The sequence below is a fragment of the Saccostrea cucullata genome, unplaced genomic scaffold (assembly GCF_032062105.1).
Source record: "Saccostrea cucullata isolate Sc308-1 unplaced genomic scaffold, CSIRO_AGI_Scuc_v1 ctg2384, whole genome shotgun sequence".
Lineage (NCBI taxonomy): Eukaryota > Metazoa > Mollusca > Bivalvia > Ostreida > Ostreidae > Saccostrea > Saccostrea cuccullata.
In genome coordinates this window covers 105,667-132,702 of record NW_026941540.1, presented here as the reverse complement: position 1 = coordinate 132,702, position 27,036 = coordinate 105,667, and the positions used below count along the sequence as shown (strand labels likewise).

General features: G+C 32.3%; 3 protein-coding genes across 3 annotated transcripts; 1 reads left to right on the top strand and 2 right to left on the bottom strand.

Annotated features, from left to right (window-relative positions):
- Window positions 1–1,173: 1,173 nt before the first annotated feature.
- Window positions 1,174–10,278, bottom strand: LOC134258022 (solute carrier organic anion transporter family member 4A1-like; the record flags this gene model as incomplete). Its single annotated transcript, XM_062740581.1, has 4 exons — window positions 10,151–10,278; window positions 2,765–2,857; window positions 1,663–1,730; window positions 1,174–1,490 (listed from the first exon to the last, which is right to left on the bottom strand). Coding segments are annotated over exons 2-4 (475 nt in total), but the record flags the coding sequence as incomplete, so codon positions are not given.
- A 1,549-nt stretch (window positions 10,279–11,827) lies between these two features.
- LOC134258020 (cyclin-dependent kinase 2-interacting protein-like) lies at window positions 11,828–15,606 on the bottom strand. Its single transcript, XM_062740580.1, has 5 exons — window positions 15,445–15,606; window positions 14,597–14,757; window positions 13,443–13,565; window positions 12,565–12,682; window positions 11,828–12,348 (listed from the first exon to the last, which is right to left on the bottom strand). The coding sequence occupies exons 1-5, from the start codon at window positions 15,506–15,508 to the stop codon at window positions 12,149–12,151; spliced, it is 666 nt and encodes a 221-aa protein (XP_062596564.1). The 5' UTR covers window positions 15,509–15,606; the 3' UTR covers window positions 11,828–12,148.
- Window positions 15,607–15,807: 201 nt separating this feature from the next.
- Window positions 15,808–24,615, top strand: LOC134258018 (cytochrome P450 4F4-like). The gene is made up of 11 exons (XM_062740577.1): window positions 15,808–16,127; window positions 17,639–17,786; window positions 18,721–18,902; window positions 19,199–19,320; window positions 19,775–19,834; window positions 20,083–20,206; window positions 20,498–20,630; window positions 21,044–21,173; window positions 21,456–21,734; window positions 22,193–22,258; window positions 22,387–24,615. The coding sequence occupies exons 1-11, from the start codon at window positions 15,900–15,902 to the stop codon at window positions 22,493–22,495; spliced, it is 1,581 nt and encodes a 526-aa protein (XP_062596561.1). The 5' UTR covers window positions 15,808–15,899; the 3' UTR covers window positions 22,496–24,615.
- Window positions 24,616–27,036: the final 2,421 nt, after the last annotated feature.

The window sequence follows — 27,036 nt, the reverse complement described above, 5'->3', positions numbered from 1 at the left end:
TAATTTTGAAAGGCAGAAAAGAAGATGTTTTCATACACCACCATTCCGCCAAAATTATAGTCCCTGCTAGTTTTCAAACGCAGTTTACCATTTCTATTTAAAGTTGTACAATTGTGATGAGGAAAGAAAAATATGGTCTTTTAAATTCCTCACACCTCAATATATAAGACATATAAGCAAATATACTTTGAATGTTTCATCTAGTCAGAAACCAGAGAAGAATCCTACCTTAAATATAACGCAATGAATTAACTATTTCGTGAGCTTCGTTTATCTGTGTTGCAACATACCATTATCACCTGGGGTTTATTTTTCCCTGTTGATTCCAAACGCAGTAGCATGCCCAACATACAAACAATATCTAAACCGTGGTCGGCTACTGACAATTAAGTTTGTGACACATTAATATAAACAATCCAATTTAAGAGTCAAATTATTGCATATTCTATGGTTTTTATGATGGATTTTTTTGAAAATGAACTTGTCCTCCTGATTTACGTTCCATAAAGAAATGGCCACGGGATTTCTTCGATCATTTTATTTTATTCCGCTACTTCTGGGAAGGGTCTTGTTTGCTCTTTTTCACAATATGCATTCTTTAATTGAACTACTGAGCTGAATTTCTGTTTGTTCTACTCTAATTTTCTTAAACCGTTGACCAACAATGTCTGTTGCTCAATCCATTCATGTTTCATTACATTTTAAAATACATTGTATGTTCTCGAAATCAAATTATCAATGACACTTAAAAGTTCGTTGCTTAGCACTATCTCATTGTTTAAGGTAAATATAAAAAAAAGTATGAAGCTAGAGGCCATCAACTCTTTACTTTAAAAAATATATATAAAAAATCCATAAGTTTATATATATTTAGAAAATACATGTATAGATCCAGATGGACAGACATACAAACGGTCAGTCATAATGAAAAATATGAATAATTTTGATAAATTGACCAACACACTATGTTCTAGTAGATAACTCTACATTCGTCTATGATCAATTTGTCTTTTTTTTTTTGTTTTATTTCTGGACGTAACACAAGTGACATCTGTTGACTGATAGCCAGCAGCATGATTTACACATGCAATTTTTTTTTTAATGTAAACAACTCAACATCAGGCAGTATAGAAGAACTGAATAACTAAAATACTGAAACAAAACTCCACTCACCTCCAAATTTATATTCTTGTGCCAGGTGTGGCACAATGAAGAGAAAAGAGCCCATGCCCATAATAATAGAACCACAGGCAACAATACGGGGTTTATGAAGTCTGGCGCCGATAAAACTAACGAATAACACCACTGCTAAGGCGCCAAAGTCTTGCGAGCTGGCAACCACTGCTGATTTTGTGGAAGAAATGCTGAAGTGTTTTTCGATGGCGGGTAGACCTGCATTGGCAATACCATTCACAGCAAACCCCTCCAAAAAACACATGATGAAGACCCACAGAACAAATAGGACCATCTTGTTCAGAAACTGTAAGCATCTGCAAAGATAAGAAAACAATGTTATTTTTCGGCATTATGTACATGGCGCTTTTTTTGTAATGATAACCGATGTTTCGAGATTTCGAGGGTAAAATACTAAAAAAAAAAATACTTCCAAACCACTTCGACAAATCCATAATATTCGAGATAGCGAAGTTGAACTGTACTTACTTTGGTTTGCAGGATCCCCATCCGATTCTTGTGTCCACTGCGTCTGCCGTGTCCTCTTTTGTCGGAAGCTAAAAAAAAATGAAATAAAGAAAATATAAAATAAACCATATATTTTAAGTGTAATAATAGTGATATTGTATATCTCAGGTTAACAATTTGATTTGAAAAAAATAAAATAAAACGGGAGAAAATTCGGGAAAAAAAGCTAATTACCCTAAAAAATTTAGGCTTCCTGAACTGAACACATCCAAAATTGACAGATCTAGACATTTTGTAAACTTCAAGATGAGCTGATTACGGAATGAACAATCACAAACCTTACACCCCGTGAGTAATTTGTCAAATCAGAAAAGATCAAGAGATGAGCTACATGTTACAAAACAATTGACATCTGAGTAATAATTATAGATTGATCTACAATAAAGTGATAAATTTACCATCAACTATCCTGTGGGCAGCCAAATTATTAGATCGATACTTGTGTGTTTTGTCTAAATTCAATTGTAGGAAAAATTTTAAATGTTCGAAATTAGTAAAACGAGAGAGGTTTAAACTTGAGAAATGTTTATGTCTAATTTACAGTGTTTGAAATGGACAGTGGCATAGTCCTAAGTTTTTATGCTACTTCTCAGTAGTGAAGTTGATAGTAAAACTAATAAAGCTTTTTTTTTTATTTTTGTAAGCACAAGTAACATATGTAAGCGAGAGAAATTTCCACTCGGCTGTTAAATATTTAGCATACTTCAGGGAACGTAATCAATCGCTTTAACTATCCACGGTTAATAAAATAATGAATATCATTCGATAGTTGCGATATACACATTTTTTTTTTCATTCAGAAAGCGTTTTTTTTAGCAACTTGAATAATAATTTAGTGAATTCAGCTGTCAATCATTTGTCGCGCTTAATCGTGTTATCATATAAACAAAAACACAATAAAATCCGTAATCAAATTCATTACTGTTAAAATTATCAATTACTCGAATTAAGAGAATAAAAAAAAAAAACTTCTCTCATTAAGTTTCTTGTCATAGTTTTAAAACTACTTGATGAAAATCGCACGTCACGTAATTTTAATTCTATAATTGACAACTTTTTTTACCTTTCCATTTTTGTCCACCACTGATATTTGAACAACTTCAGTGCCTTCAAACGCTGCGTTTACAACACCTCCAGAATTGCCTTTTTCCATCTTCTGAAAGGAGAGAAATACAACTTAGTTTGAATCATCTACTCCTTTACTTTGCAAAATACAATTTAAATATCGAGAAAGAAAAAACAAATCCCTCCTCTCACCAAAAACATATCCTAATTGTCTTAGAATTACGTTATATTTTATAATGAATATTTTTATTTTTTTTATTCTTTTTAATGCACGTCCTAGTCCAAATAATTAATACAGTAAAACTCGGTTATAACGAAGTCACTGGGATCTGGAAAATTACTTCGCTATATCCGTAATTCGTTATATACGTATAAGGAATTCATTAAATTTGTGTAGTTGGGGATCCAAGATACCGAGTAACCTCGCTATATCCGTGTTCGTACTAAATGAGTTTTATTGTATATAGTCAATTTGGTACAGTATTGACTAGTCTTAATCTAGGTGAAGACTGGGGGGTATATTCCACTCAGGTGAAAAAGCGCTTCATTTACATATTAAAAGGGCCAAATGAAATGGGAAAACATGGAGAAAAGTGATAAGTATCTTAAAATGATTCTGAAAGAAATAGGAAAAACATTAAGAGTGACAGCGAAAAGCTTGAAATAAAATCCAATAGACATAACTCTAAAAAGTCAACTCATAAAATGTCATTTATTTGAAAAATAAGTTGTGTTTAAAAGTTATTTATAATCAAACTACCATAAATCTGAAATTCGGTAAGCAAGGACCATTAACAGCTAAACTGCTAATAAAAGACGTTGCATTTTCCAAACATATGAAAACAAACTCAGGTCTACTCGTAAGACACACCCTTATACTTAGAAGCTACCCACCCATATCGAGATTACAGTTGTAATAGAAATCCCAGAGATAGCATGAAAACAAGGTTGGAAAGGTCACATTGTTCCCCTGTCAAAAGCAAGACTAAGAACGTATTTGCTGAAAGGTGTGTGCAATAGACAGAGAAGTTCAAAGAATCAAGGAGAGGGGCATCACAGACGTAATAATACCCACACAGCTGTAATCCAAATACGTGTACAAAGAGGTATTCCGTGTCAAATATAATATAAAAATAACAGTCTTACATATTTGTGAAAAATATGTCGGTTAAAAAATGCCCCAAATATGGACTGTGTTTGTAAACCATGCAGGTCTTTTGAATGAAATACGAAAGGTTGACCAGTTGAACCCCCTAACATTAACTAATTTTTTGCTACCCTGTCTCGGTTTTTAAAAAAACGATCGCACTCAGAACATGTTCTTTGTAAAGAATTGGTTTGGGGACAAAAATCTAGCGAGGAATATTACTACTTAAAACATTTTTGTTATGTAATCCTTTGTGTTTTTAGTACATTATATGGCATAATGGATTTGGATATTTAAAACCTGTACATTAAGTCACCTGTAACTGTACATTAAGTTGACAAAACTCTCAATTCTTAACTTAATCGACAGCGCTTTGTCAACTTAATGTACAAGTAAAGGTAACTTAATGTACAGGTTTTAAATGTTGAAAACAATACATAATTAAAATAGGCAATTAAATTTTTAATTTAACGCACAATCATGCATAAATATCAAACAATTGTATATGAAATGTTCAACAGTATATCGTCTTTGGAAATGACGAATCCAAAGCAAAAAAGACACATGTGTAAATCCTGATGCTTAATAACTCTAGAACATCCACATCAAGAAGTTTCTTTATCATAAAACAAACATCTCATCCTCTTCACAAAATTTGTAAATGAATGCTGGACGTGGTAGATCCATTCCATGAATGTTTAAAATATATCTAACAGCAATTTAAATTTTAAAAGAAAAAGGCTTATTTCTAGATGAAATAATAATCTCACTAGATGCACTGCAGGTGGAATCATTTTTGGGACAGAGATCACAAATTTTATCTTTTCATACACTTGCCATCAACTGAATCCCTCATATTTCCATGAATTATTCCATTTACTCTCTCCTGCTATTTATTGTTGGTTCACTTGTAGGATCAAACTGTAATAGATTTGTGGCCTGTTTTTTCTGTTATAAACTGTTTCCTCAAACTTCATACAAGGGGGTCGCCGTTATTGTTCACAGAGAATGTTTCGTATCACAGTGTCCCTTAAATCCTGATTGTTAAAAAAGATTTGCGATAGCTTTTGTCAAAACTTGAACACTAACTTCAGAATAAAACCTACTTCTGCTTGTGTCTACCTACTGTAATTTTGGAGAAATATGTATTACTTTCTTCATTCGATGAGGACATCTTCACTCATGAAGCTTTACATGGGAAGTGGTAGAAATCAAGAGCTATCATTTAAATGTAAATTTACCTGGCACTGTCCATTAAGTTAAACAATACAGCTACTGTTTTCACCCCCACTCTCTGGATCAAGTGTGTTACGTTCATAGGAAATACATAACCATCACCTGGGACAGTTTATTAAGTTAACAATAGAGAAAATGTTTTAAGTAGGATAAAGTTCTCAAACTGTCCATTCTGTGAGAGAAAAAACTATTCTCGGCCCTTCGGGCCTCGAACAGTTCTTTCTCTCACAGAATGGACAGTTTTCGGACTTTCTCCTTTACATAAATGATGAAAGCTAATGATTATATATTTCATTGATATTTGCACATAAACATCAGAGTTAGTAAACTATCCAAGTGCAAAACAGAACTGACAGAGTCAGAGAGTGATACCAAATAGTTACCTTTCTCAAAAATGAAGTAAGACAGTATCTATAGACAATGGAGAAAATATAGAAATCTGAAAACATAACTGATGGGAATAGGTGCCATGTAATCTTCGCCTAAGTCTTCAAGGGAGTAATGAAAAATCGCTCTACTAAGACCCTATCCTTACTTTTTACAAAAGCATTAACTGCTGTTGGGGAGAAACTCCAGTCGCATTGCTCTACAGCATATTCTAGAAGTTGTGTAAAACAGGTGCAGATATTTAAAAAAAAAACCTCAAAAGAACTTTTAGACAAGTTAAATTCGCTAATTTTCCAAAAATTCAGTAACATCACAGCGTACGACTTTTCGAAACCTTATTCAACCAAATTAAAAACTAGACTTTTTTTAATATAAACAACTGCTTCTTCAATAATAATTTTGTTTTTTAAAAATGCTTAAATATTTTCCTATCTTGTCATCAACCTACTTTTCAAAGAGAACAAATGATTAAGAAAATATGAATTAAAAAATTTCCTATCCATTTTTTTCAAAACATGTAATAAGAAAATTGTGGAGATAGAATAAACTTTAATTCAGTAAAGAAAATGAAGTAACTTCATTTTGATCAGAGGATTTGCCTGTCGTTACAATGTGTTGCATTGTAATGCGGCAGAGTGCAGATGGTGTTGCATTGTATTGCAGCAGCAAGCAGATGTTTTAATTACACATTCCCCACCATCCACTTCCAAAGTCTTCCTATATAAACAATTTTCCCTTGGGATTGATTGCATGTTGGAAAATTTGCATAATGTAATTTTACGTGAAGTTCGATAACTCAAATAACGTCCCTTTGAACAACGCAGACAACACGATCTTTGTTTTTAGCTTTATATTATGCAAATGTTTAGACAAAGCTAATAAGTAGCAAGCTTGAATACTATATAAGACTTCAGAGATTCGCTCACATTTAAACAACAGTGAAAGGCGGAGTAAAGAAAGCTATTCGCCTGTTAAGATTGCTCGTAGCATGAGTTTATCTCACTTACCAAGCACTGCTAGGCAGCAATATAAGGCGCTTTTCATTGTTCTTCTAATTAAACCTGTCCTGTATTTGAATTATACTGTACATAGACGATATATATGTAAAGGATTACACTGCAATATATTGCAGAACAGTTGCAGTTTAATCTATTTAAAATCAGAATTGAACGAGAAGAAAAAAAATCATTCAGTACTCAAATTTTCTCGGAATTGTTCTCATATGCACTTGCTCCCAATCCATTCTACAGAAAGAAAAATCAACAAAAGTAACTGTTCACTGTACCGTGATGAGAACTCAGTATTGTTATCAGCATAAATTCCATTTATCATAAAAAAAATTCACTCATCACATCAATCAAACAAAAAAATTTCTCTTTTTTTTAATCGTTCAGCCCAATGTTCAAGAAAATAATGCAAAACAAAAATTGGACTTCACTTTTTTGATGGACATGGCAAAATTATTCATCGGTCAAAGAGGAGTTTTCATATCTTGTGGATGTTTTCACATAGCCAAAACCAGTCGTTCAAAAAAGTAGCATTGCAAAACTTTGTCGAAAAGTTCCTCGACATGAATACAGATTGTTAATTTTAGATTCATTGCAAAGAGAAATAAAAAAAATATTTTTGTCAGTTTTGCCAACATTGTCATGTAGGTTCAAAAGAAGACCTTTAAACTCTCAAATACATGTATCTAACTCTTGAACAATAGTTTCAAGTAAACTCAGATGCTTCGACATTATTGCCCTGGGGACAAGATAAAACCTCAATAAACAGTGACAGAGGTCCGGATCATTGGAAGTAAATGTATATATCTGTTCGAGTAACTACATGTAAAAGATTTTTTAAGGGGCTATAAAATGCAAGTTACGGTATTTTGCTCCGCCGCGTCTTCAGTATACCCTAATCAGGCGCGTAGCCAGGCGTACGTTTGTACGCACAAACGTCCACATCATTTTCAAAAAAAAAAGAAAAGAAAAGAAAAAAAAGGAAAAAAAGAAAGAAAAGAAAAGAAAGAAAGAACATAAAGAAAGAGAGAAAGAGAATATTGTAAGCGTACTCATCATTTTTGCAAAATATTAGAAAATAATTTTTTAAAATAAAAAAAAAATACTAAGAAACAATTAAGAATTAACGATATAATACTGTCGAATATTCCTGAGTATTTCACACAATGAAACCCAAGTCGGCTCGAGCTCCCTTAAAACAAACGATGATTTTATTTAATGCCAAGAATTTCAATTTCTATTACTGGAAATGAACTTCCAACCGTAATGCTTAACTTCTGTAACGATAACCCCCCCCCCCCCCTTAAAAAAAATAATTATCCTATCGGATTCATGCGAGACTTCAAAAATCATAATTCAGCCTTATTTATGAACATCAAAAATTGAAAAAAATTGGTAAAATTCAGTTTAACCTTTAAAAAATATAAGTAAAAGTACCTTAAAACCAACAGTATTTGTACATGTTTTTATTATTGTTGCAAAAGTTAGATACCCGAATTGTGAATATTTTTGAACATTCATTTTAAATTGTATACAATATACATATGTAATCTGCAATTAAGAAAATGAGTTGAAAAGAATTCTTCTGTCTTTGTTATTTTCAATCTTTAGAGATGTATTTTTAACATTAATGTAAGCCTGACTATCAGTCAATTACGTGATCTGTCTAAACCAGTCAACCACTCTAGATAACCAACTACCGTATGCAACCATACGTATTTTGTCGAGCTTCAAAGGTCTATAATTGTTTTAGTGGGTTCGTCATGAACAACAACCCAAATTTTATTTAATCAAATGACATTTTCCTTTATTACATTTTGAGTGTTTTTTTTCAGTCCGCATTTTGTACAAGAAAAAAATAATAAGAACAGACCTCAATTGTGGCTGCGTAACAAACTGAAAAAATGAAAGAAAAATGCTATCAGAAGGCTCAAATATGCACATCGGAAAGTTGGAATTTCCAACTTTAAAGTTGGAATTACCAACTTTAAAAAAAATATTGCGTCACTAATACGCTTCCGAAAATTCACAAACAAAAAATGCTTTCAAATATGGGAATCGGAAAATTCACCAGCTTTCGTCCCCTGCATGGGTCCCCACCAGGGCTTCGTCCAGGACCTATTTGGCCCTTAAGGCGGCCCCCAACTCCCCCAACTCCCCCAACCCCGCCTTTTCAGACGTCCACATCAAAAGTACCCTGGCTACGCCCCTGCTAATTACTTAAACTTTGCTGAATTTAGCGATTGTAAAATTGCAGTAGTGCAGTGCATCTTCTGTACATGTACAAAGAACAATATTTATTCGGTGTCCTCGGGCTAAACTGTCAAATCAAACTCGTATAAAGTAGAAGAATGTTGAGAAAATGCAGGAGACTGCAAGTTAGAACATTTGCACTGTTCTAGGTCACATAGAAGTCTTGTTCAGTCTGATAAATGTATCATCTTTTTAAAATTTTCAAACATTTCAAAAATTCTTTTTCCTTGTAAATATGAAGTTTAGAACTAAAGGCTGGAAAACAAGATGTTTACTATAAACTTAAAGTCAGTACATATTTGATGATATTACCATCAAGTGTTTGCCTTCTTTGAAAGCTTCTGTATTTTGTGACGCTTCACACTTGACCTGTTTTTGTGAAAGTACAGCTGATTTTAGGTGTCCATCGATGGATATTTAATTCTCCAATTTTATTTGGTGTCTCAAATACAATTGTTCGGGGGTTCTTTTCTGCCATTAGAGTTTCCTTTAATGACAAAGTAATGTCAATAATCCCCATACCATTCAAATTTTACCATTATTGATGTGTTTCTCAAAAATACAGTATCAGAGCTCCTATGTAAAATAACATAATCAAAATACCAAAATAAATGAATGTAAATATGAAATACGTCTATGAATCCATGTTTTAACAGTTGTCATTGTTTGTTATGACTTATTTTATTCATAGTCAGGTTCGAGTAAATATTTAGGTACAAGTCACACGTTAAAAATGTTTGTATGCATCACCTTTAATACATGACGGTGCACTCCACACACATATAAGGGATCGGGGCATTTGTAATGGTTTAGCAGAGGAAGGTGCACAAAGGAAGAAATATTTTCTTGGCATGATTTTACACCACTAAAGAAAAAAAACAAGTATTTTCTAAGGAGCAAGAAACCTTCAACTTCTATTTAAAAGAAGAAAGTTTTAAATATGTGAAGTGTTCATTAAAATCAAACAACAAAATAAGACAAAATATCCAAATGACTATATAAAAGCGAATAAAAATAAAAAAGATTTACCTTTGGTATTTATTCCCGTCCAATTTGTCACATAAATGTGGGTGATTCGCTTGAATGCTCACGACCTCCGACCTCTTCGCTATCTTTGATGACTTGTCTAATCTTTCAATATTTTTTTTTCCAAAATGCAGGAGTTTTTTCCAAACTCTATTGCTGATGGTAATTTAGACACGGTCTGAACAATCGATTAGATTTAAACAATTTTTTCGCAAAAATTTTTATCTCCTAAAAAAACTTACGCTCATTTATTCAAACCCAAATACAGTATTTTCTCTAAACTAGCATTACTAGTACTAAACCAGTTTTAGTAATTTTAAAGACATACCTAAAATTATTCTAGATCTTTCCACTCTTCTGTTTATTTACAGATGTCAATATTCGTCAGATTCAAAAACAAAACTATAAACACCACCCGCAAGAGGTTGTACCCTCACGCCTCAGCAAAAATTTTCGCTTTACATCTGACTTTTATATTGTCGATATAACAGTATACATGTACGTCTTGAGTTCTTACTGTATATTTTTAAATTTATCTTTAAATACCCTTTAATGACACAAAATTAGCATCTATTCTAACAAATGGATTTCAATTATTCAATAACATGTTTCAAAAAGATTTATGCGTGTTTATTTGCTGCTTAAAGTGATAGTCCCTCTCGAGAATGTTTTAATTCACATGGAGACGCCACCAATTGCCGGTGGAGGGCTGCAAATTTTTACCTATACTCGGCACTCAGGGTCATTTAGCATTGAGGTTTCATTTACTACGACACGGGACCTCGGTTTAGCGGTCTCATTCGAAGTACCGGTCTCCACGTCCAACAGTAGGATCGAACCCGCGACGTAAAGATCAACTTACTTCGCGACTGTAGAGCAGACGCTCTAACCACTGCGCCACTTGATCAGCTAAGTTGATCCTTCCCTACTCAATGACCCTGAGTGCGTATAGGACAAAATTTGCAGCTCTCCATCGGCAAGTGGTGGCGTCTCCATATGAGTGAAAAACTCTCGAGGGGGACGTTCAACAAATACAATAAACATACAATCCATCAAAATCACTACGACGTCGTCAGTGTTGCGCCGATAGTTGATTTGTTAGATAAGTTTATCTGAGAGGAAAATGTTATTTACAGAGATATTTCATTGAATTTTTTTACATTACTTTAAAAATGTTGACCATGATCTATGCCAACTTTGGAGTCTTAGTGAAACGAAAGATATCGAAAATATTTGCGTTTTTCTGAGACAACCTCGTATTCATTAAATACTTCTCTTAAAAATGCAAATATGTTCGTTCTGTGTTTATACTGTATCTAGCGTTTCCTACACCTGTTAATATATAAAGTACCCGCTATCGCCTGTGTATGTGTACTCATTTATATTTATTTTGTACTAATTACTGTGACCAAAGAACTTGGCACACAGCTGTCACATATATCACCTATATCTCTTTGGATAGATTTAACAATTTGTTTTAAATGAACATCGTTTTATTACAGTCTATTAAGTAAATAATATAGGTCTATCGATTCTGACAAGTTGAGTCTCTTTCTTTAAAGCTATATTCTTTAACTTTTTCGCAGCCTTACAGACCCCCCCCCCTCTCTCCTTGAGTTGTGAATTAACCATTTGTATTTATAGATGTATCATAATTGATTAATTTAAAAAGTTTTTTTTAAATAAATTTAGAATAAGAAATTGATTTTGCTTGGCTCCATATTTGCTACAGGCATTAAAGCGTGGAAGGAAAATCAATGGTGGGGTTAATCAGGGCCTCAATATAAAAAATTAACATACTATTTTACAGTTTTAACAAGAACCCAGGTACTCAATCCGAAAATCATCTAATTAGCTGATTATAAAAAATTGACTTATTTCACATCCTTAATTATTATTCATTCATTTATTCAATTACTAGTACTATTTCATCATTCCTACTGATATAACCATAGTACTAGTAATATATCTGAATTGAAATGGTATCAAATTTTGAATTATCATATTTTGTTTTTAAAAAAAAGGCAACAGGTAATCTATGTCAGGGACATTTTATTCTGATACATGTCCTTAAAGCAATGTTATTCAAGAACAATCATATTTTTGTCCATGCAGTCCTCTATTCCAGTTGTCCTTCTTTGAAAGCAAAGTATATTTCCTCAATCTTTTTTGATAAGCTAAATATGAACAACAATCTTCTTTTTAACTTTCTAGCACATTTTTGACAATGTTGAAAATGTTAAGGGATTGTAAATACGAATCACGTTGAACCTTCTTGGAATTACTTTTTGTCTGTCAGCTGAAACAACCATTTTTATTGGTTCATTCATGACTGATGACCTGTCTCAGTGAGCATGCTCTGTAGCAGAAGATCCGCCCTTTCTTCAATATAAGGCTGGTGTACCCAGGCAGATGTAAAGAACATGACAGAATCTCTACTGTCAGCATGGCAGACATTTTCATAGATAGACTGCTTAAGTTCCAACTCTTTCTTATACATTGTGGACAATTCTTTGGCTGCTGATACTGAAATAAAACACAGCTACATCATACATGTATAAATTTAACAATGCTGGGTAAAGTAGTTAATGCTTTCGATATGAAAATACTGTGAGCATTCAAGTTTCCTTAAATTGTTCAATAAATACACAAATCCAGAATGTGCCATTAAAAGGGATATTTCACAAATGAAGGTCATTTTTAAAGTAAATCTTGTCTTCAAAAATTTAACCACTGCCTTACCAAAGTCTAGTGTGGACCAAGTTTGGAACAGCACTTCTGAATCATTCTTGTACTGTGACAGTGTCTGAACTCCTTGAAACTTTGCTGCAACTGTTCCAATCTTTAAAACTACTTTCTTCTGTGCAAAGATAAACAAAAATACTAGTATATTTCCAGTGCTTTAGTTTTTTAACCGTTTTACGGAAATTATTGAGTGTATCATTGGATTATATACATATTGTGAACTTGCTACTGTAAAACTGATAAAAATGACTGTTATTTAAAATTTTCAAGTTTTCATTATACATGTAAGAAGTTAAAATTCTGGTATTTTATTTCGCATGTTTTAAAACACAACCATAAAACATACTTAAGTAAATCATTTTGAAGTGACATGTTAATACATTTATATAATTTTACCAATTTTTGCACACATATTTTGCTCTGCAAGTTTTCACAAAGAGGAAAATAAATAAGACTCTTATATTCATTTTTTGAAAGTCAGCTGAGTTATCAGGTTTCTCTGTATTTTCTTATATTTCTTCATATTACTTAAGTAATCTTTTTAAAACAATAAGATATAAACAGTCCAACCATATCATGTAAATAAAAATATAAAATTATGTATACAATTATTGCAAATCCTATCCAACTTGAAATTAAAATTTTCTTGTGTCAATTAAACATGCCACTTTTCGCCAATGACAAAAACTCAGGAGAGACAAATATATTTTTCTACCATTCTTCAAAACGGTTAACTTTTTATTAAACAGTTGCAAAATGCCCCTCGTATAATATGTTGCATCTGTAAAACTGAATACTAATTAAAATTCCTTTAAAACAAAAACATAAAGCAAATCATTTTGAAATGACATGTCAATTTGTTTATATAATTTTACCAATTTTTGCACACAGCTCTGCAAGTTTTCACAAAGAGACTCTAACTTCAGAATGTCTGTTGAATTATCAGGCTTCTCTGTATTTTCTTCTTCAGATTGTAATCTTAAAAAAAATAAAATGACCTTCAATTGTTTAAAAAAATTAAGTTAACTAAATTCATTTTATATCACTTATTGGAAATCTAATCCAACTTGAGTTGTCTAAATTAAATATGCCACTGCAGATGACAAAAAAACACAAGTAGCTATGCATACATGTACTGGTAATATGCTTGAAATAAGTTTAATACAGGTTCCATAACCTGTTAATCAGGAAGAACTAAAATTCTTCAAAACTGGTAATAAACACAGATACTGTACCTAAAATGTACCTAATTTGGATTTTATTCGTGTATAAAATGTACATTTTGGACTATTCACAATTTGTCAGATTTTCTTGTATTTCAATCTGTCATTTTTCAAAGGCAATTTAAAATTTATTAGAAGACATGACCCATTAAAATATTTTCAACAATTTGTGCACATTAATTTCACAAAGCAAAATAAATGTATACAGCGTTTAATATTTGTTACACTCAAATGTTAAAATAGCATTAATTCAATAATTAATCTTATTTAAAGAAAATAAAAGTTACACGAAACTTGTAAGTTTGATATTTCCCCCCACCCCCACCCCACCCCATCCCGCTAAATGATTTTTTTACGTGTCATTTCATCAACTTGTTGCATATAAAATAATAAAAATTGTATACATTACAGGAAATCACTTTCCGGAACGCACACAATACACAGGTAATCAATATGTAATTACATGTATCATGTAACCAACAACTACATAATATTCTTGTGAATTTCGAATAAACTATATATATATGTGAAGAAACTGATAAACTATCATTATTTTAACAAAAACTGAATTTCTTTTTTCAAAACACATGACTCTAGGTGTATACAACTTTGTATTACAAATTATCAGTAATAAAATTTATATACACATGTGATGTCCAGTAGAGGCCATCACGCGACCACCTCTCTCTCTCTCTCTCTGAGTGTCTCTCTCTCTCTCTCTCTCTCTCTCGTACATTTTGTAAATACAAAAAAGTTTAGGATGTGTGTAAATTAACATGCTTAATTTATATCATAAACCAAGTTACTGGTGTAGAAATTCTGATGTTTGCTATTTCTGTTATGATTTCTGTTCCTTCCCGATTAGTTTTTGTCCATTTCTGTATAGCGTTGTGTAAATCAGCACATCCATCTTTAATCTGTCTCTCATTCCCTGTCAGATTTGCAGTTTTACTAGATTTTGCTACATCTGAAAATAATTAACCTGTCAATAAAAATATTGAAACTCCACAATGTTAATCATTAATTGAACATTAAATAATTTCTTTGAATTAAATTTCAATTATTAAATCTCCCTTCAATTAATTAAAAAATCTTTTTTAGGCCTTTTTTTTAATAGTGCAGGTCTGTTTAAAGTATCATCACATCATTAGACAATAACTTTAAGATATGAATGAGTGTTTGTCAATAATAATGTCTTAGTGAAACAAACTGTGAATATATAGCCTAGGGGGAAATATATCTAATCAGATATCAACATCATAATTTTAAGATAGATTTTGCCTTTAGTACTAATGACAGAGAGTTTTCACTTTTGTTTTATTCTTGAAATGTATTATTGAGCAGAGGGGAGTAACATGGTGGGGAAAAAAGACAAGAAATAACAGTAAATTGATGATATACCTGTATGTTTATTTGAAATAGAAATATAGATTCCTATCGTTATTTTCATATGATTGAAACTCTGATAAATTATTGTTAAATTTTTCGAAGGTGTGCTAAAAAAATATGGCACACTTCACCATCCAGTGCAGAGCTTACACAAAGTATAAAGTAATGACTTCTAGGTACATTTATAGGCACATTTTAGGTATGCCTAGAAGGTACACAATTAACACAATGTTACATATTAACCAGTTAACTGTAGTACCCATACTGTTTAATCGTACAGGAGAGAAAAGTTTATCCATGCTAATCTGACCATCTTCTTTTCTGGACATTTCACCATGCACCTCTATTTCTTATTTTCTTAATCTAGCACCTGTAGGCTGTACCTCACATGTTTTTTTGCGAAATTGAAAACCGGTTGTTGAACGGGTCAAGCTATGCTCGTACTTATTTCGTAGAGAATACCTTTTCCCGTAAAGGTTTTTTGCATTCTTTCGAATTTATGCAAAAATTGATTAAATATCTCTGATTTCATTTTATTTGTTTTTTAAGATATATTATTCATTGCACCTAGAGAAATTATCTCACACGAATTATTTTATGTACCGTTTATCTTTCTGGAAACCGAAAATGAAAATAGAACCAAAACAAAACATGAAAAAGAAGAAAAAAGTTTATAGAGTTTTTAAAGTACAGAAGACTTTTTAGAAGATAGAGTCAACGATGTCGTCATTTATTAATACTGTATCTTCAATAATGAACTCGTTGAAATGGACAAAAATTGATGCCATAACCTCCAAAACTATTCTTATTGGGATGGTATCTTTGATGTTGATGGTAGTCATTAAGAAAATATTTGATTTCTGTTTGTGGTACCGACATTACATAAAAATAATGAAACAGGTCCCTGGTCCTGAAAATACACACTGGCTTTATGGAAATTTGCATCTGGTAAGATGTTACTTATTGTTTCATTGATCATTCATGTTAGCAGATACAATATACCACAGAGTAAGAGATCCATCCAGTAATAAAATCATATTTAGGGGAGGGGAGGGTTGGTTACAAACTTCAGCTAACATTTCTTACAATAAATGCGTTCCAATAGAGAGTAGGTTTGTCCTACAGTGAGGGCACCTAGAGACTTGGTTTAAGTTTATTATCCCATGTAATATGGAGTTGGAGGGGATATGATGCACTTGTATGTGTGTAAGTTTGTCCTTGTGCAAGACAGAAGTGCATCTGGATCAATTTCAAATGCTGCTTTGATTTATTTATCTATATACATGTACTATATAAAAGGGTAGGCCTATGCTTTGCTTTGCAGTATCCTTATGGTCTAGCAAGCATTCCCTTAATTAACTTGGCTTGGGCAAGGAATTCAGTTCAACTTCTACTTTGTTACTTGATTCACATTTTAATGGGTAAAAACAGCAAAAAATAATGTGTAAAATTACAGCTAGAGTTATGCACTATTTTAATTAGGACTCTACTCTGAAGTGATCTATCTGGTCATGTGTCTGTCCATTGGACATAGTATATCTTGTCTCCTCTAGGCCCATTTCAAAGTTCAAGGTTGATAATGTCTCTGTAAAACACTGTCTGGAGAATATTTTCGTTGCTGATGGCCCTACCTGGTTCAAACTCTCCTTATATATAGAGTGTCCTTGGGTACAGGAGGCACAGTATTCTTGGGCTAAGAATCAAGATTAGTGGTCATACTTACAGCAAATCTCTGTCAAATTCCTTTCTTGAGTTTTTTTTTCTTCAAATAGCCTCGGGCTTAAAATAAAAATTTGTTTGTTTGCAGTTGCCTACCGACCCACTGAAAATGCACCCGACCCAAACTTTTTTTTTTAACCATTGTGTAATAATATTTTTTTTTTCTTCAATTTTTTAGGATATTAAAACCATTTCATTTTCAAGTTTTGACTTTGTTTTTGTCAAACAGTGGTTTATAATAAGAGTGGAGCTTATTCTTGTTTAGAAGGCCTATGAAAAGCTCTCTTGTTCGTTACCTAACAAAAATCTTAAATCATTTTTTTTTTTCAAAAAAAAAAAAACAAAAAAAAATGCCTACCTACCTACCCAGTCTAAAAATTATAGGTCAGCAACTGCAAACAAAGAATTTTTTAAGCTTGGCCTCATTTGGCTGAAATTTCACCAAAAGACATGGTCTTTAATCCTTATATCTTTAGCTAAAAGCATTCCTTTTGAGATGTTCAAAACTCGGAATGTCTAGTTCATATTATTGTCTCCCTCTTTTGCGAAAGTGGAGGGATGTTAAATCTCATCCGTCTGTCTGTCTGTCACAAAACTTAAACTTTATCATAAACTTTGAATGGGAAGAGAAAGGACTTTCATATTTCACATGTGCCTTACCACTAAGACAACAAAAGGGGGGACCACAATTCTGTGAATTTGCTTGTTATGAATTCATCTTATTTTTTATTATTTTCAAGCTGACAGAGAAACACTCAGACCAGCTGAAACTAGGAAGTGAGTTGACAGCTCGATTCCCAAGAATGTACAAGTTCTGGGTTGGACCATTTAATGCCACTATTGTTTTGAACCATCCTGAGACGATCAAACAAGTTCTGAAATATGCAGGTCATTGTTTAAATATGTTTGGTATAAGTTTTATATACATTTAATATCTTCATTTCGATATGTCAGATTTCAAAGTACACTGTATCAAATCTTTGACTAAATCAAGCTAGATGTCAAAGATTGATTCTGGTGAAATCTATAAAAAATGTTTTGTTTTTTTTTCCAAAAAGGGTAATAAAGTGAAGAGAAGGTAAAAAGTTAATTAATACATGTTTTAACATGAAATATTTAATATGACTCAGGGTAAGTGAATATTGGTAAAATTTTCAAAAGATTTTTCAAAATTTTCATGTCATATGTGCCAGTGTGTTTAGATGCGCTATTTAATATTTTGCTTGGTGTAGTTTGGTTTTGAATTTGGTGTATGGTGAAAAGATGTCTAAGTAAAGTAAAGCAAATACATTAAAAGTATATACATGTAATACTGAGGACTAAACGACATTAAGGTTTTTAACCATGAACATGTTTAAAAGGATTTTTGAAGTTCTAATGCATTAAATAAAATGTTAACATTTTCTCAAGTATTGTTGATTTACAACAAAGTAAAGGATTTATTTTTGTTTGTAATAATTTAATGTGGATTAATGTACAATTTACTCAAAAATCTTGATGATTTACATAATTAGGCCTAACTGGAAAATCATAATTTTGTGAAAAACGCTTTTGCTAAATTTCTTGCTTCTTTCATCATGTTCATAGTGATTTCTTTATTTAATGTAGTTAAAAATATTCCCATCAATAAATTGCCTGTATGTAATTAATTAGTTTACCTGTAAAATGATTTTTCCAGTTTTGATTAGATGTGAACTGCTGCTGAAACTGTGTTTTTTCTGTGAATTTGTGGACCTTGGCTTTTTGTTAAGGTTATAAGTCAGCAATAAATGAACTTACTTTTAAGAAGAATCAGTTGATTAATTGATTATATTTTCTATAGATTCCAAATCCATGGGCTTTGGAGGAGCTTACCGCCATGTTTATCCTTGGCTTGGGGAGGGACTACTTTTAGCAGATGGACAGAGGTGGAGCCGAGCCAGGCGACTTTTGACCCCTGCCTTCCATTTCAAGATCTTGAAACCCTACATACACATTTACAACAAAGCTACCGATCTACTGCTGGTAACTAAATGTTGTTCCTGATTTTATGAACATTGATGTCAGAAACTGTCGGTAAAATGAAATCCATGTTTAGAATGCAGCTCTACTTCTTACATACCTGTTTATATTCATAGTTTTATTCTGTTTGCAAGAGTAACATGTAGTACATGTATTAACAATGTATTTGTTAATTAAGGTACTTCTGGTTAAATTTATGATTAACTCATCAAATTTAATGTTGAATAGCATTAACATTTTAATTCTTTAACTTTTTTGTATGAACTAAAATTTCTAATGAAAACAAATCTGTTTCATAGCAAAAGTTTGAACATTATGCTGAGAGGGGAGAAAGTTTTGACCTTCTGAAGGAGATGAGCTTATGCACCTTAGACATTCTTCTACAGTGTATCTTCTCCATGGAAACGGACTGCCAACAAAGGTTGCATTTCTTAGCTCACCTGAGTCGAAGGCTCAACTGAGCTTTTCTGATCAAAATTACCAGATAACCTTTTGTCACCATAATGGTTGTTGTCATTAACTAGCTGTTTAAACAATTTTATCTTTTTCTCTGGAACCACTTGGCCAACTTCAACCAAACTTGGTACAGATTATTCTTGGGTAAGGAGAGATTTACATTCACTTCCCTGAAGGGCCACACCTTCTTCAATTCTTAATTAAAAATTTATCTTAAAAATCTTAAAAACACTGGGCTATTGACTCATGTGAGCATTGTGGCCCATGGGCCTCTTATTTTAAATTTTGTGATTTAGATTTTGGTTACATGTTATTTAAAAGTTTTTTCCTACCTGTAGACATGTAAAGTGCATATTACATGTATTCTGGAGTAATCCGAATATATAAATAAATTCATTGGTGTATTTTCTTTTCTTTAGAGAATCTGACTATGTCAAGTCAGTTTTGAAACTTGGAGAAATTTGGAGCAAAAGAAATAGGTAATAGAGATGTTTTTTTTTAATTCTTTTGTGTCATATTTATAAAGATACAGTAAATTGTAAAATCATTGAATCTTGAACATCTATATCTCAGATATCATGTATATGAAATGCATAAGGTTTTACTTTTATTTGATGGACTCATTTTTATTATATATACAGTAAATATAGATATATATATATGTGTTGTAAATGCAAAGGTAATTTGGTTAACCCTTTATATTTTTACGTTGTTTTTTTTTTTATAGAAAACTATGGCTGTTTCCAGATGTTATCTTCTACAACACAAGATGGGGGAAACAATTCAAAGAGCATTGTTCCAAAGTCCATGACATTGCACAGAATATTATTAAAAGGAGACAGCAAGAAATTGTAGGTGTTCTTGTGACATTCTCTCATTTATAACAAAATGTCGGTTTGCATTTTCTTGACCAACTGACTAAAACGGTCAAATCCAAACCTTTTTTTGCCTCTGGGAAACAATGTTTTACATTTTTTCAAATTGTTCCAAAGTTTTCTCATCTATTAGTATACCCAATTTTTTTTATCCCGAGCATAAATATATTTTCTTTTGAAGAAGGCCTCAGAATATTTTTTTTCCTGCATTGCTTTTAATATATTAAGGCATTTTTTTATATATATTTTACAAACTCAAATTTTTAGGATCAATTAGATGGAATGGGTGAACGGCCATACTTAGATTTTCTGGATCTGTTACTGCAAGCGAAAGATGAGGATGGAAATAAATTGACTGATGCTGAGATCAGAAATGAAGTTGATACATTTCTATTTGAAGGTATATTCTCAAATGTTTGTTAGTATTTAATGCCAAAATTCATGATTTTTCTCAAATTTGATTTTAAAAAAAGGTAAATTTCCAAAATAATTTTTTTTTTTTTTTTTGTAAATCAAAATGAATGAAATTATTCTGCGTATCTCACAAAAAACAACCATACATATAATATTATAAAAAAAAAATTTCAATCACCAGCTGGCTTAATTTGAATGTAAATTTAATCATTTATGTACAGTAAAACTTGCATAAAACGAAGTACCAGGAACGGACGATTTTGCTTTGTGATGAATGTAATTCTTTATATGTGTTAGCATCACAATATGTTTTAAATCCACAGAAGATGAAAAATCACATCACTGTGAGCATCAGTTCATTATAAGCTTGACTGTATATACTCTATATACACATTCCAGGACATGACACCACTGCCTCCTCCATCAGCTGGTTGCTTCATTTGTTGGCCCAGCATCAGAACTATCAGCAGAGAGTCCAGCAGGAACTGGACAGGATATGGACATCAAAGTCAACCGAATATGTCCAGTGGTCAGTACATGTCTATGCTGTTTATAAGATGTTACAGTAAATAAGTTTACAAACAAAAATTACAAAACAAATTTTTATGTTGGTTGTTTGTGCTTTGAAGAAATAAATGCTTTTAACAATATATATAAAAGCTATCTGATACCTGTATTTCCAGCAAGAAAAAAGGGAGAATATTGATATACATATGTACATGTATATTCGTAAAATATTTTTGTATGAACTTTGCCATTTGTTTTAACAAAAATAATTAATGTGATGATTATTTCTATCTAATACTTGAAGGGAGGATTTACCTCATTTTGAGTATCTGACCATGTGCCTGAAAGAATCTTTAAGGGCATCATCCACAGTGCCAATCATCCAGAGACTAGTGCCAAGGGAAATAACTATTGATGGCAAAGATTTCCCACCAAACACTCTCTTCACAATAGCTATAAATAGTGTCCATCACAATCCAGCTGTTTGGAAAAATCCAGATGAATATCTTCCAGACCGCTTCTCCAAGGAGAATATTTCCAACATAGATAATTTTTCTTACATCCCATTTTCTGCAGGTCCAAGGTAAATTTATAATATCATGAAATCACTGATTTACCTACAGGGGGTATGATTTTGTGGTATGAAGAGACCTATAAAATCATATCCTCCATGAAATGTTTAAATTCATTCTGCAGTATAATGTTTCTCCTTCAACTACTGTATACAGGGTTATTTTCGCCCTTTCACACTTGCAAACAATTTTGCCCCATTTTAAATTCGCCAAGTCACAATTTTGCTTCAGAAAATATACTGTACTCTTTATTTAAATTCGCCTCTTTTAAAATTTGGCTGTCCGAGGCTAGGACGAAAGGGGCGAAAATAAAACAGGGATGAAAATTTCCCTGTATACATTATTTAATTATATCCCTGGATAATTTTTATCACACTAAAATAAAAGTTTTTACAGCACCCATGTTTTCTTTTATTCCCTTTTTATACAAGAAGAATACTTTTTAAAACAAATACTCATTTTGATTTAGGAATTGTATTGGGCAGAACTTTGCATTGAATGAAGAAAAGGTGGTCCTTTCAAGAATATTAAAAAAGTAAGTCTTCTTATTTCAAAAATGTAAAATCTCATCAATTGTGCAGGCCTGTTTCATTTGCCTTGGATTATTTCCAATGACGTTTGTTTGCCTTATTTAGTTTTTTTCTGTCTCTTTCTCTTTTCCAGTTTCACGGTGACGCTGGACCCAAGTTTTACTGTAGAGAAGAAGATTGGCCCTGTGTTGAAGGCAGAAAGTGGAATTCATGTGTTTCTCACCAAACGAAACATCAGATAGTTCTGATTTTATCAGCAGACTGTTACAGTAGTGCATTACCTTTGATATTGAAAACTTTTAATATTGAAAGCTGGGAAATTTATACTCACCACTTTTTGATTCTCCTGCAGCTTGTTTTAATACATTGTATTTACAGTTTTATGTGATTTTAAGGAAATTAGCTGTAAAGAAGAAGGTACAGTTTCAATACAAAAGTAAGCCCGATATTTTTCTAAAATATGAAAGTGATATAAGAAAACAAAATTCATTCTTTCTTAATCATAGAAATTCCCTGCAGCAAGAATACACAAATCGTTTTTCTCATATGACCTCCTTAATGCTAATTGTGACGTCATTAACTTGTGCATTTTCCCGTATTTTCTTAAAAAGTTGCAGAAGACATCAATTTTCAGTGGAATTTTCTTTCAGAAAACATACTCTGCCACCATCGCCCGGAAAGATTTTGAGATATGTGATTTTTCATAGCAGTTTACATAATATATCCAAAAATTAAAGTGGGCGACGGTGGCAGACACTATTTTCTAAAGGAAAATATATGCACAGAAATGAGTCGTTGTGAGGCTTTTCTGCATGAAACTTAGAAATGCACCAAAGTAATGACGTCATACTACCAGAAAGGTCCTCATCCATGCTATATTCTTTCATGATTTATCATATTCATCTACTCAACTATTGTTAAAGCCAATATCATAACTTTTTAAGACCATTCAATTTTTAGGGCACATTAAAGCTCAAACTGTACCTTCTTCTTTGTTTCAAAGTGGGTAAGTGACTTATTCTTCAAGTGCCAAGAAAAATAACTCATGCAGAGATGTAACCTTGTGATATTTTTCAAGAGAACAATTTGAAATCTTCACCAATAATACTAAAATTGGATGATTGTTTAATTTTTCACTTAAAGTATATGTTTATACATTCATTATGTTATTGTTTATGATTATAATACAGTTGTTAGTTTTTTTTTTTTTTTTTGTTTTGTTTTTATTTTTGTTTTCAATTAAGTTGTTTTAAAATTCATTCCTTACTCAGATATTTTGCAAAATTTTCTGGTAAAATAAAGCAATTAAAAAGTTATCAAACCATCAGTTTACATGTAACTGTGTAATTTGAATGACATGTTTTAACATATTTTCTTAATACTCATCAAGATATTCAGAATTTTAGTGTAAGCAGAAGCACTACAAATATTATACTCGGAGATACTATATCGCTTTGTACTATGATATTTTCAATATATGTGTTTGTATTGGTTATAAATAGCAATAGCTTCCTTTCTCACTGTAAATAATTGATAAACATGCAATTGTATGTATAAAATTATATGTGTCAGTATACATGTACCTACTTGCATGACAATAAATTATATATGCTTTAACACCCCCCCCAACTCCAGGATGCTAGAGGTCCATAGTGAGATACCTTTGACGATGTGTGTCACAGGTATATAAGGAGCATAGGGATGTTAACTGAGGCTTTTACTTGTAGGAGTACCCCCACCCCATACCCATGGCATATTAATAACTTATATGTATATGTTTGCTTATGTTAGCTTTGTTTTAAATTTATGGCATTGTCTAAAAAAATACAACAGTGTGGAATTTGCTTATGGCTCTCTCCTGAATGGAAGAGGATTGTACATTAAGGCCATGATTTGTGATGCATATATGGGGATATCTTTTAAGTAGGTACGAGATTATTAAAAAAAAAATTGTTTCAACTTTTTATGCCAAATGATAAGAGATATTTTACGTGGAAGCAATCTTCTGTTTTCGTTGCTAGGGAAGATGCACATTTTCATGGGGAAAATTGTGTCTCAAGGTGATTTTTTTTTTCTGGTTTACATAGTATTTATTTTCAGTTTCTCTGTTGTGTTCATTATTATTTCTGCCATGTACAGGACCTTTTTTAATGTTACCTGGGTGTTCTTTGTTATATATTTTTCTGAGGTATTTATAGTTTTATTGGTTATCATTTAATGCAATACTCAATATATCACCTTCTATAACTCTGCTTACAGAGAAGTCAGAAATATTTTACTCATGTTTTCTGAATGTACTGGAATATATTTTCAGGGTATATTGAACTATTTAATATGTAGAAGAATATTAAATAAAGAGTTTTTGGAACTCCTTTGCCTTGTTTTTCATGTAAAAGTTAACATACATGTATTTTAAAAAGGTGGTATTAAAATCCTCTGGATTGCCAATACATGTAAGAAAAAAAACTTTAATCTATTTATTTATTGTTTGTATCCCCCACCTCATCTCAAAAAAAGGAGGGGGTGTTATAGTTGTTGGAATGTCTAGCTGTCCATTACATATGGGGATAGCTATTCCTTATCTGCAACTCCTCTAATTTACACCACTGAATGCAATTAAATGAAACTTTTACACAACGTCTTTTTGCAGGTCCTATTTTACTTTTGATTAGATACATATTTTGGGCTGCCCGTAGTAAAACCTGACTTTGTCATTTCTGTTGTTCTAGGGAGTTGCCGTTATCTGACTCTCACAACGATATTTTCACAGAGCCTTTATTACCTAACACAGTTTTGCTCCGCCTATATTTTAAATTTTAATTGGAAATTTTGGGTTTGCCTTTTCAAAAAACAACAAAAAACATTCACTTTGTTGATAGACTTGAAAAATGGGGTACCCATTTGTTAAGTTAATTCCTCCTTAACACCCCCCCCCCCCCCGAATGAAATTTAGTGGAATTTTGCACAAAGTCTCATTAAAATATCGCTAAGAAATACATGTTGCTGTTATCATATTCATTTGGTTGTGTAAGGTATAATTTTGTGAGCCTAGTGCTTGCAGTACCTTTACTTTTTAGCATGTTTTAGTTCGCCTTATTTTGGGCTGAGCATTGTAGCCTATGGGCCTCAATTTAATACATTGAAATGGATAGATAGGTATGAAATTATAAAGTTATTATATGTTCCTAAAGAGTATTTGGTACATGTTCAGTGATTTAAACACAAGCAATATCGATTTATTTAAAACATTCTACAAAGCTGATTAAATAAATGTAAATCATATAAAAATGAGATACCTGATTTTTCGTAAGTACTACTTCATTGTGAAAGAAAGTTAACAGCAATTAGTTTTATAATTATGCGATCTCATTCGTTAGTTTCTAAAACCTAAAGAATGCATCCTTACTACTTCGGTGAGAATTGAAAAAATCCCTACCGAAGAAGAAAATAAGGATGTATCCCCCCCCCCGGCGCACCATGTTTCTGCAAATTGATTTATTTCCTTCTCTCGAAATAAATTACGAGTCTAAAAATATTTTTTACATTTCCGTTAAACCATAGTTCTAAATCTATACGCAAATATTCACAAGAGATAAAACTACAAATAAGGTAATAGCTTTATAACCTCATAAAGCAATTTGCTCAACTCGTGACAGAAATGCAAGCTTTTTCACATCGTCGGAAACCCACGGGTGATCTCGTCCTAACTTATCACGTGATCTTAAAATGAGATCACCCGTGGGTTTCCGACGATGGCTTTTTCATTACGTGTTGCTTGGTAGCTCACCTGAGCTGAAAGCTCAAGTGAGCTTTTCTGATCACCCATATTGACCGTCGTCCGTCTGTAAACTTTTTACATTTTGTACTTCTTCTCAAAAACCAATGGGCCAATTTAAAGCAAACTTGAAACAAAGCATCCTTGGGTGAAGGGGAATTTAAGTTGTTAAAATAAAAGGCCAAGTCCTCTTCTAAAGGTAGATAGTCAAGAAAATACAACAAGAGGCCCATGGGTCACATCGCTCACCTGAGCACTGTGGATAGGAATGAAATAGAAATTGGTTTATTATTGAAAAGTTTAAATCCAAAAGTAAACCTTTGACCAGTTATGGTTTTACTTTTCTTGAGAAAAATTTTAAAGAATTTTCCTATATATTTCTATGTAAAACTTTCGTCGGCCATCGTGGCCCCGCCCTACCCCCGGGGGTCATGATTTGAACAAACTTGAATCTACACTACCTGAGGATGCTTCCATATAAATATAATCAATTATGGCTTTGTTATTTTTGAGAGGAAGATTTTTAAAGAATTTTCCTGTATATTTCTATGTAAAATTTTGGTCGGCCATTGTGGCCCCGCCCTACCACCGGGGGTCATGATTTGAACAAACTTGAATCTACACTAACTGAGGAGGCTTCCATATAAATGTGATCAATTATGGCTTTGTTATTTTTGAGAAGAAGATTTTTAAAGAATTTTCCTATATATTTCTATGTAAAACTTTGGTCGGCCATTGTGGCCCCGCCCTACCCCCGGGGGTCATGATTTGAACAAATTTGAATCTACACTACCTGAGGATGTTTCCTCATAAGTTTCATCCTGGCACAGTGGTTCTTGAGAAGAAGATTTTTAAAACGTACCACCAAATTTTCATTAATTCCCAATTATCTCCCCTTGAATGAAGGCGTTGCCCTTTATTTGAGCAAACTTGAATCCCCTTTACCCAAGGATGCTTTTGGCAAGTTTGGTTGAAATTGGCCCAGCGGTTCTTGAGAAGAAGTCGAAA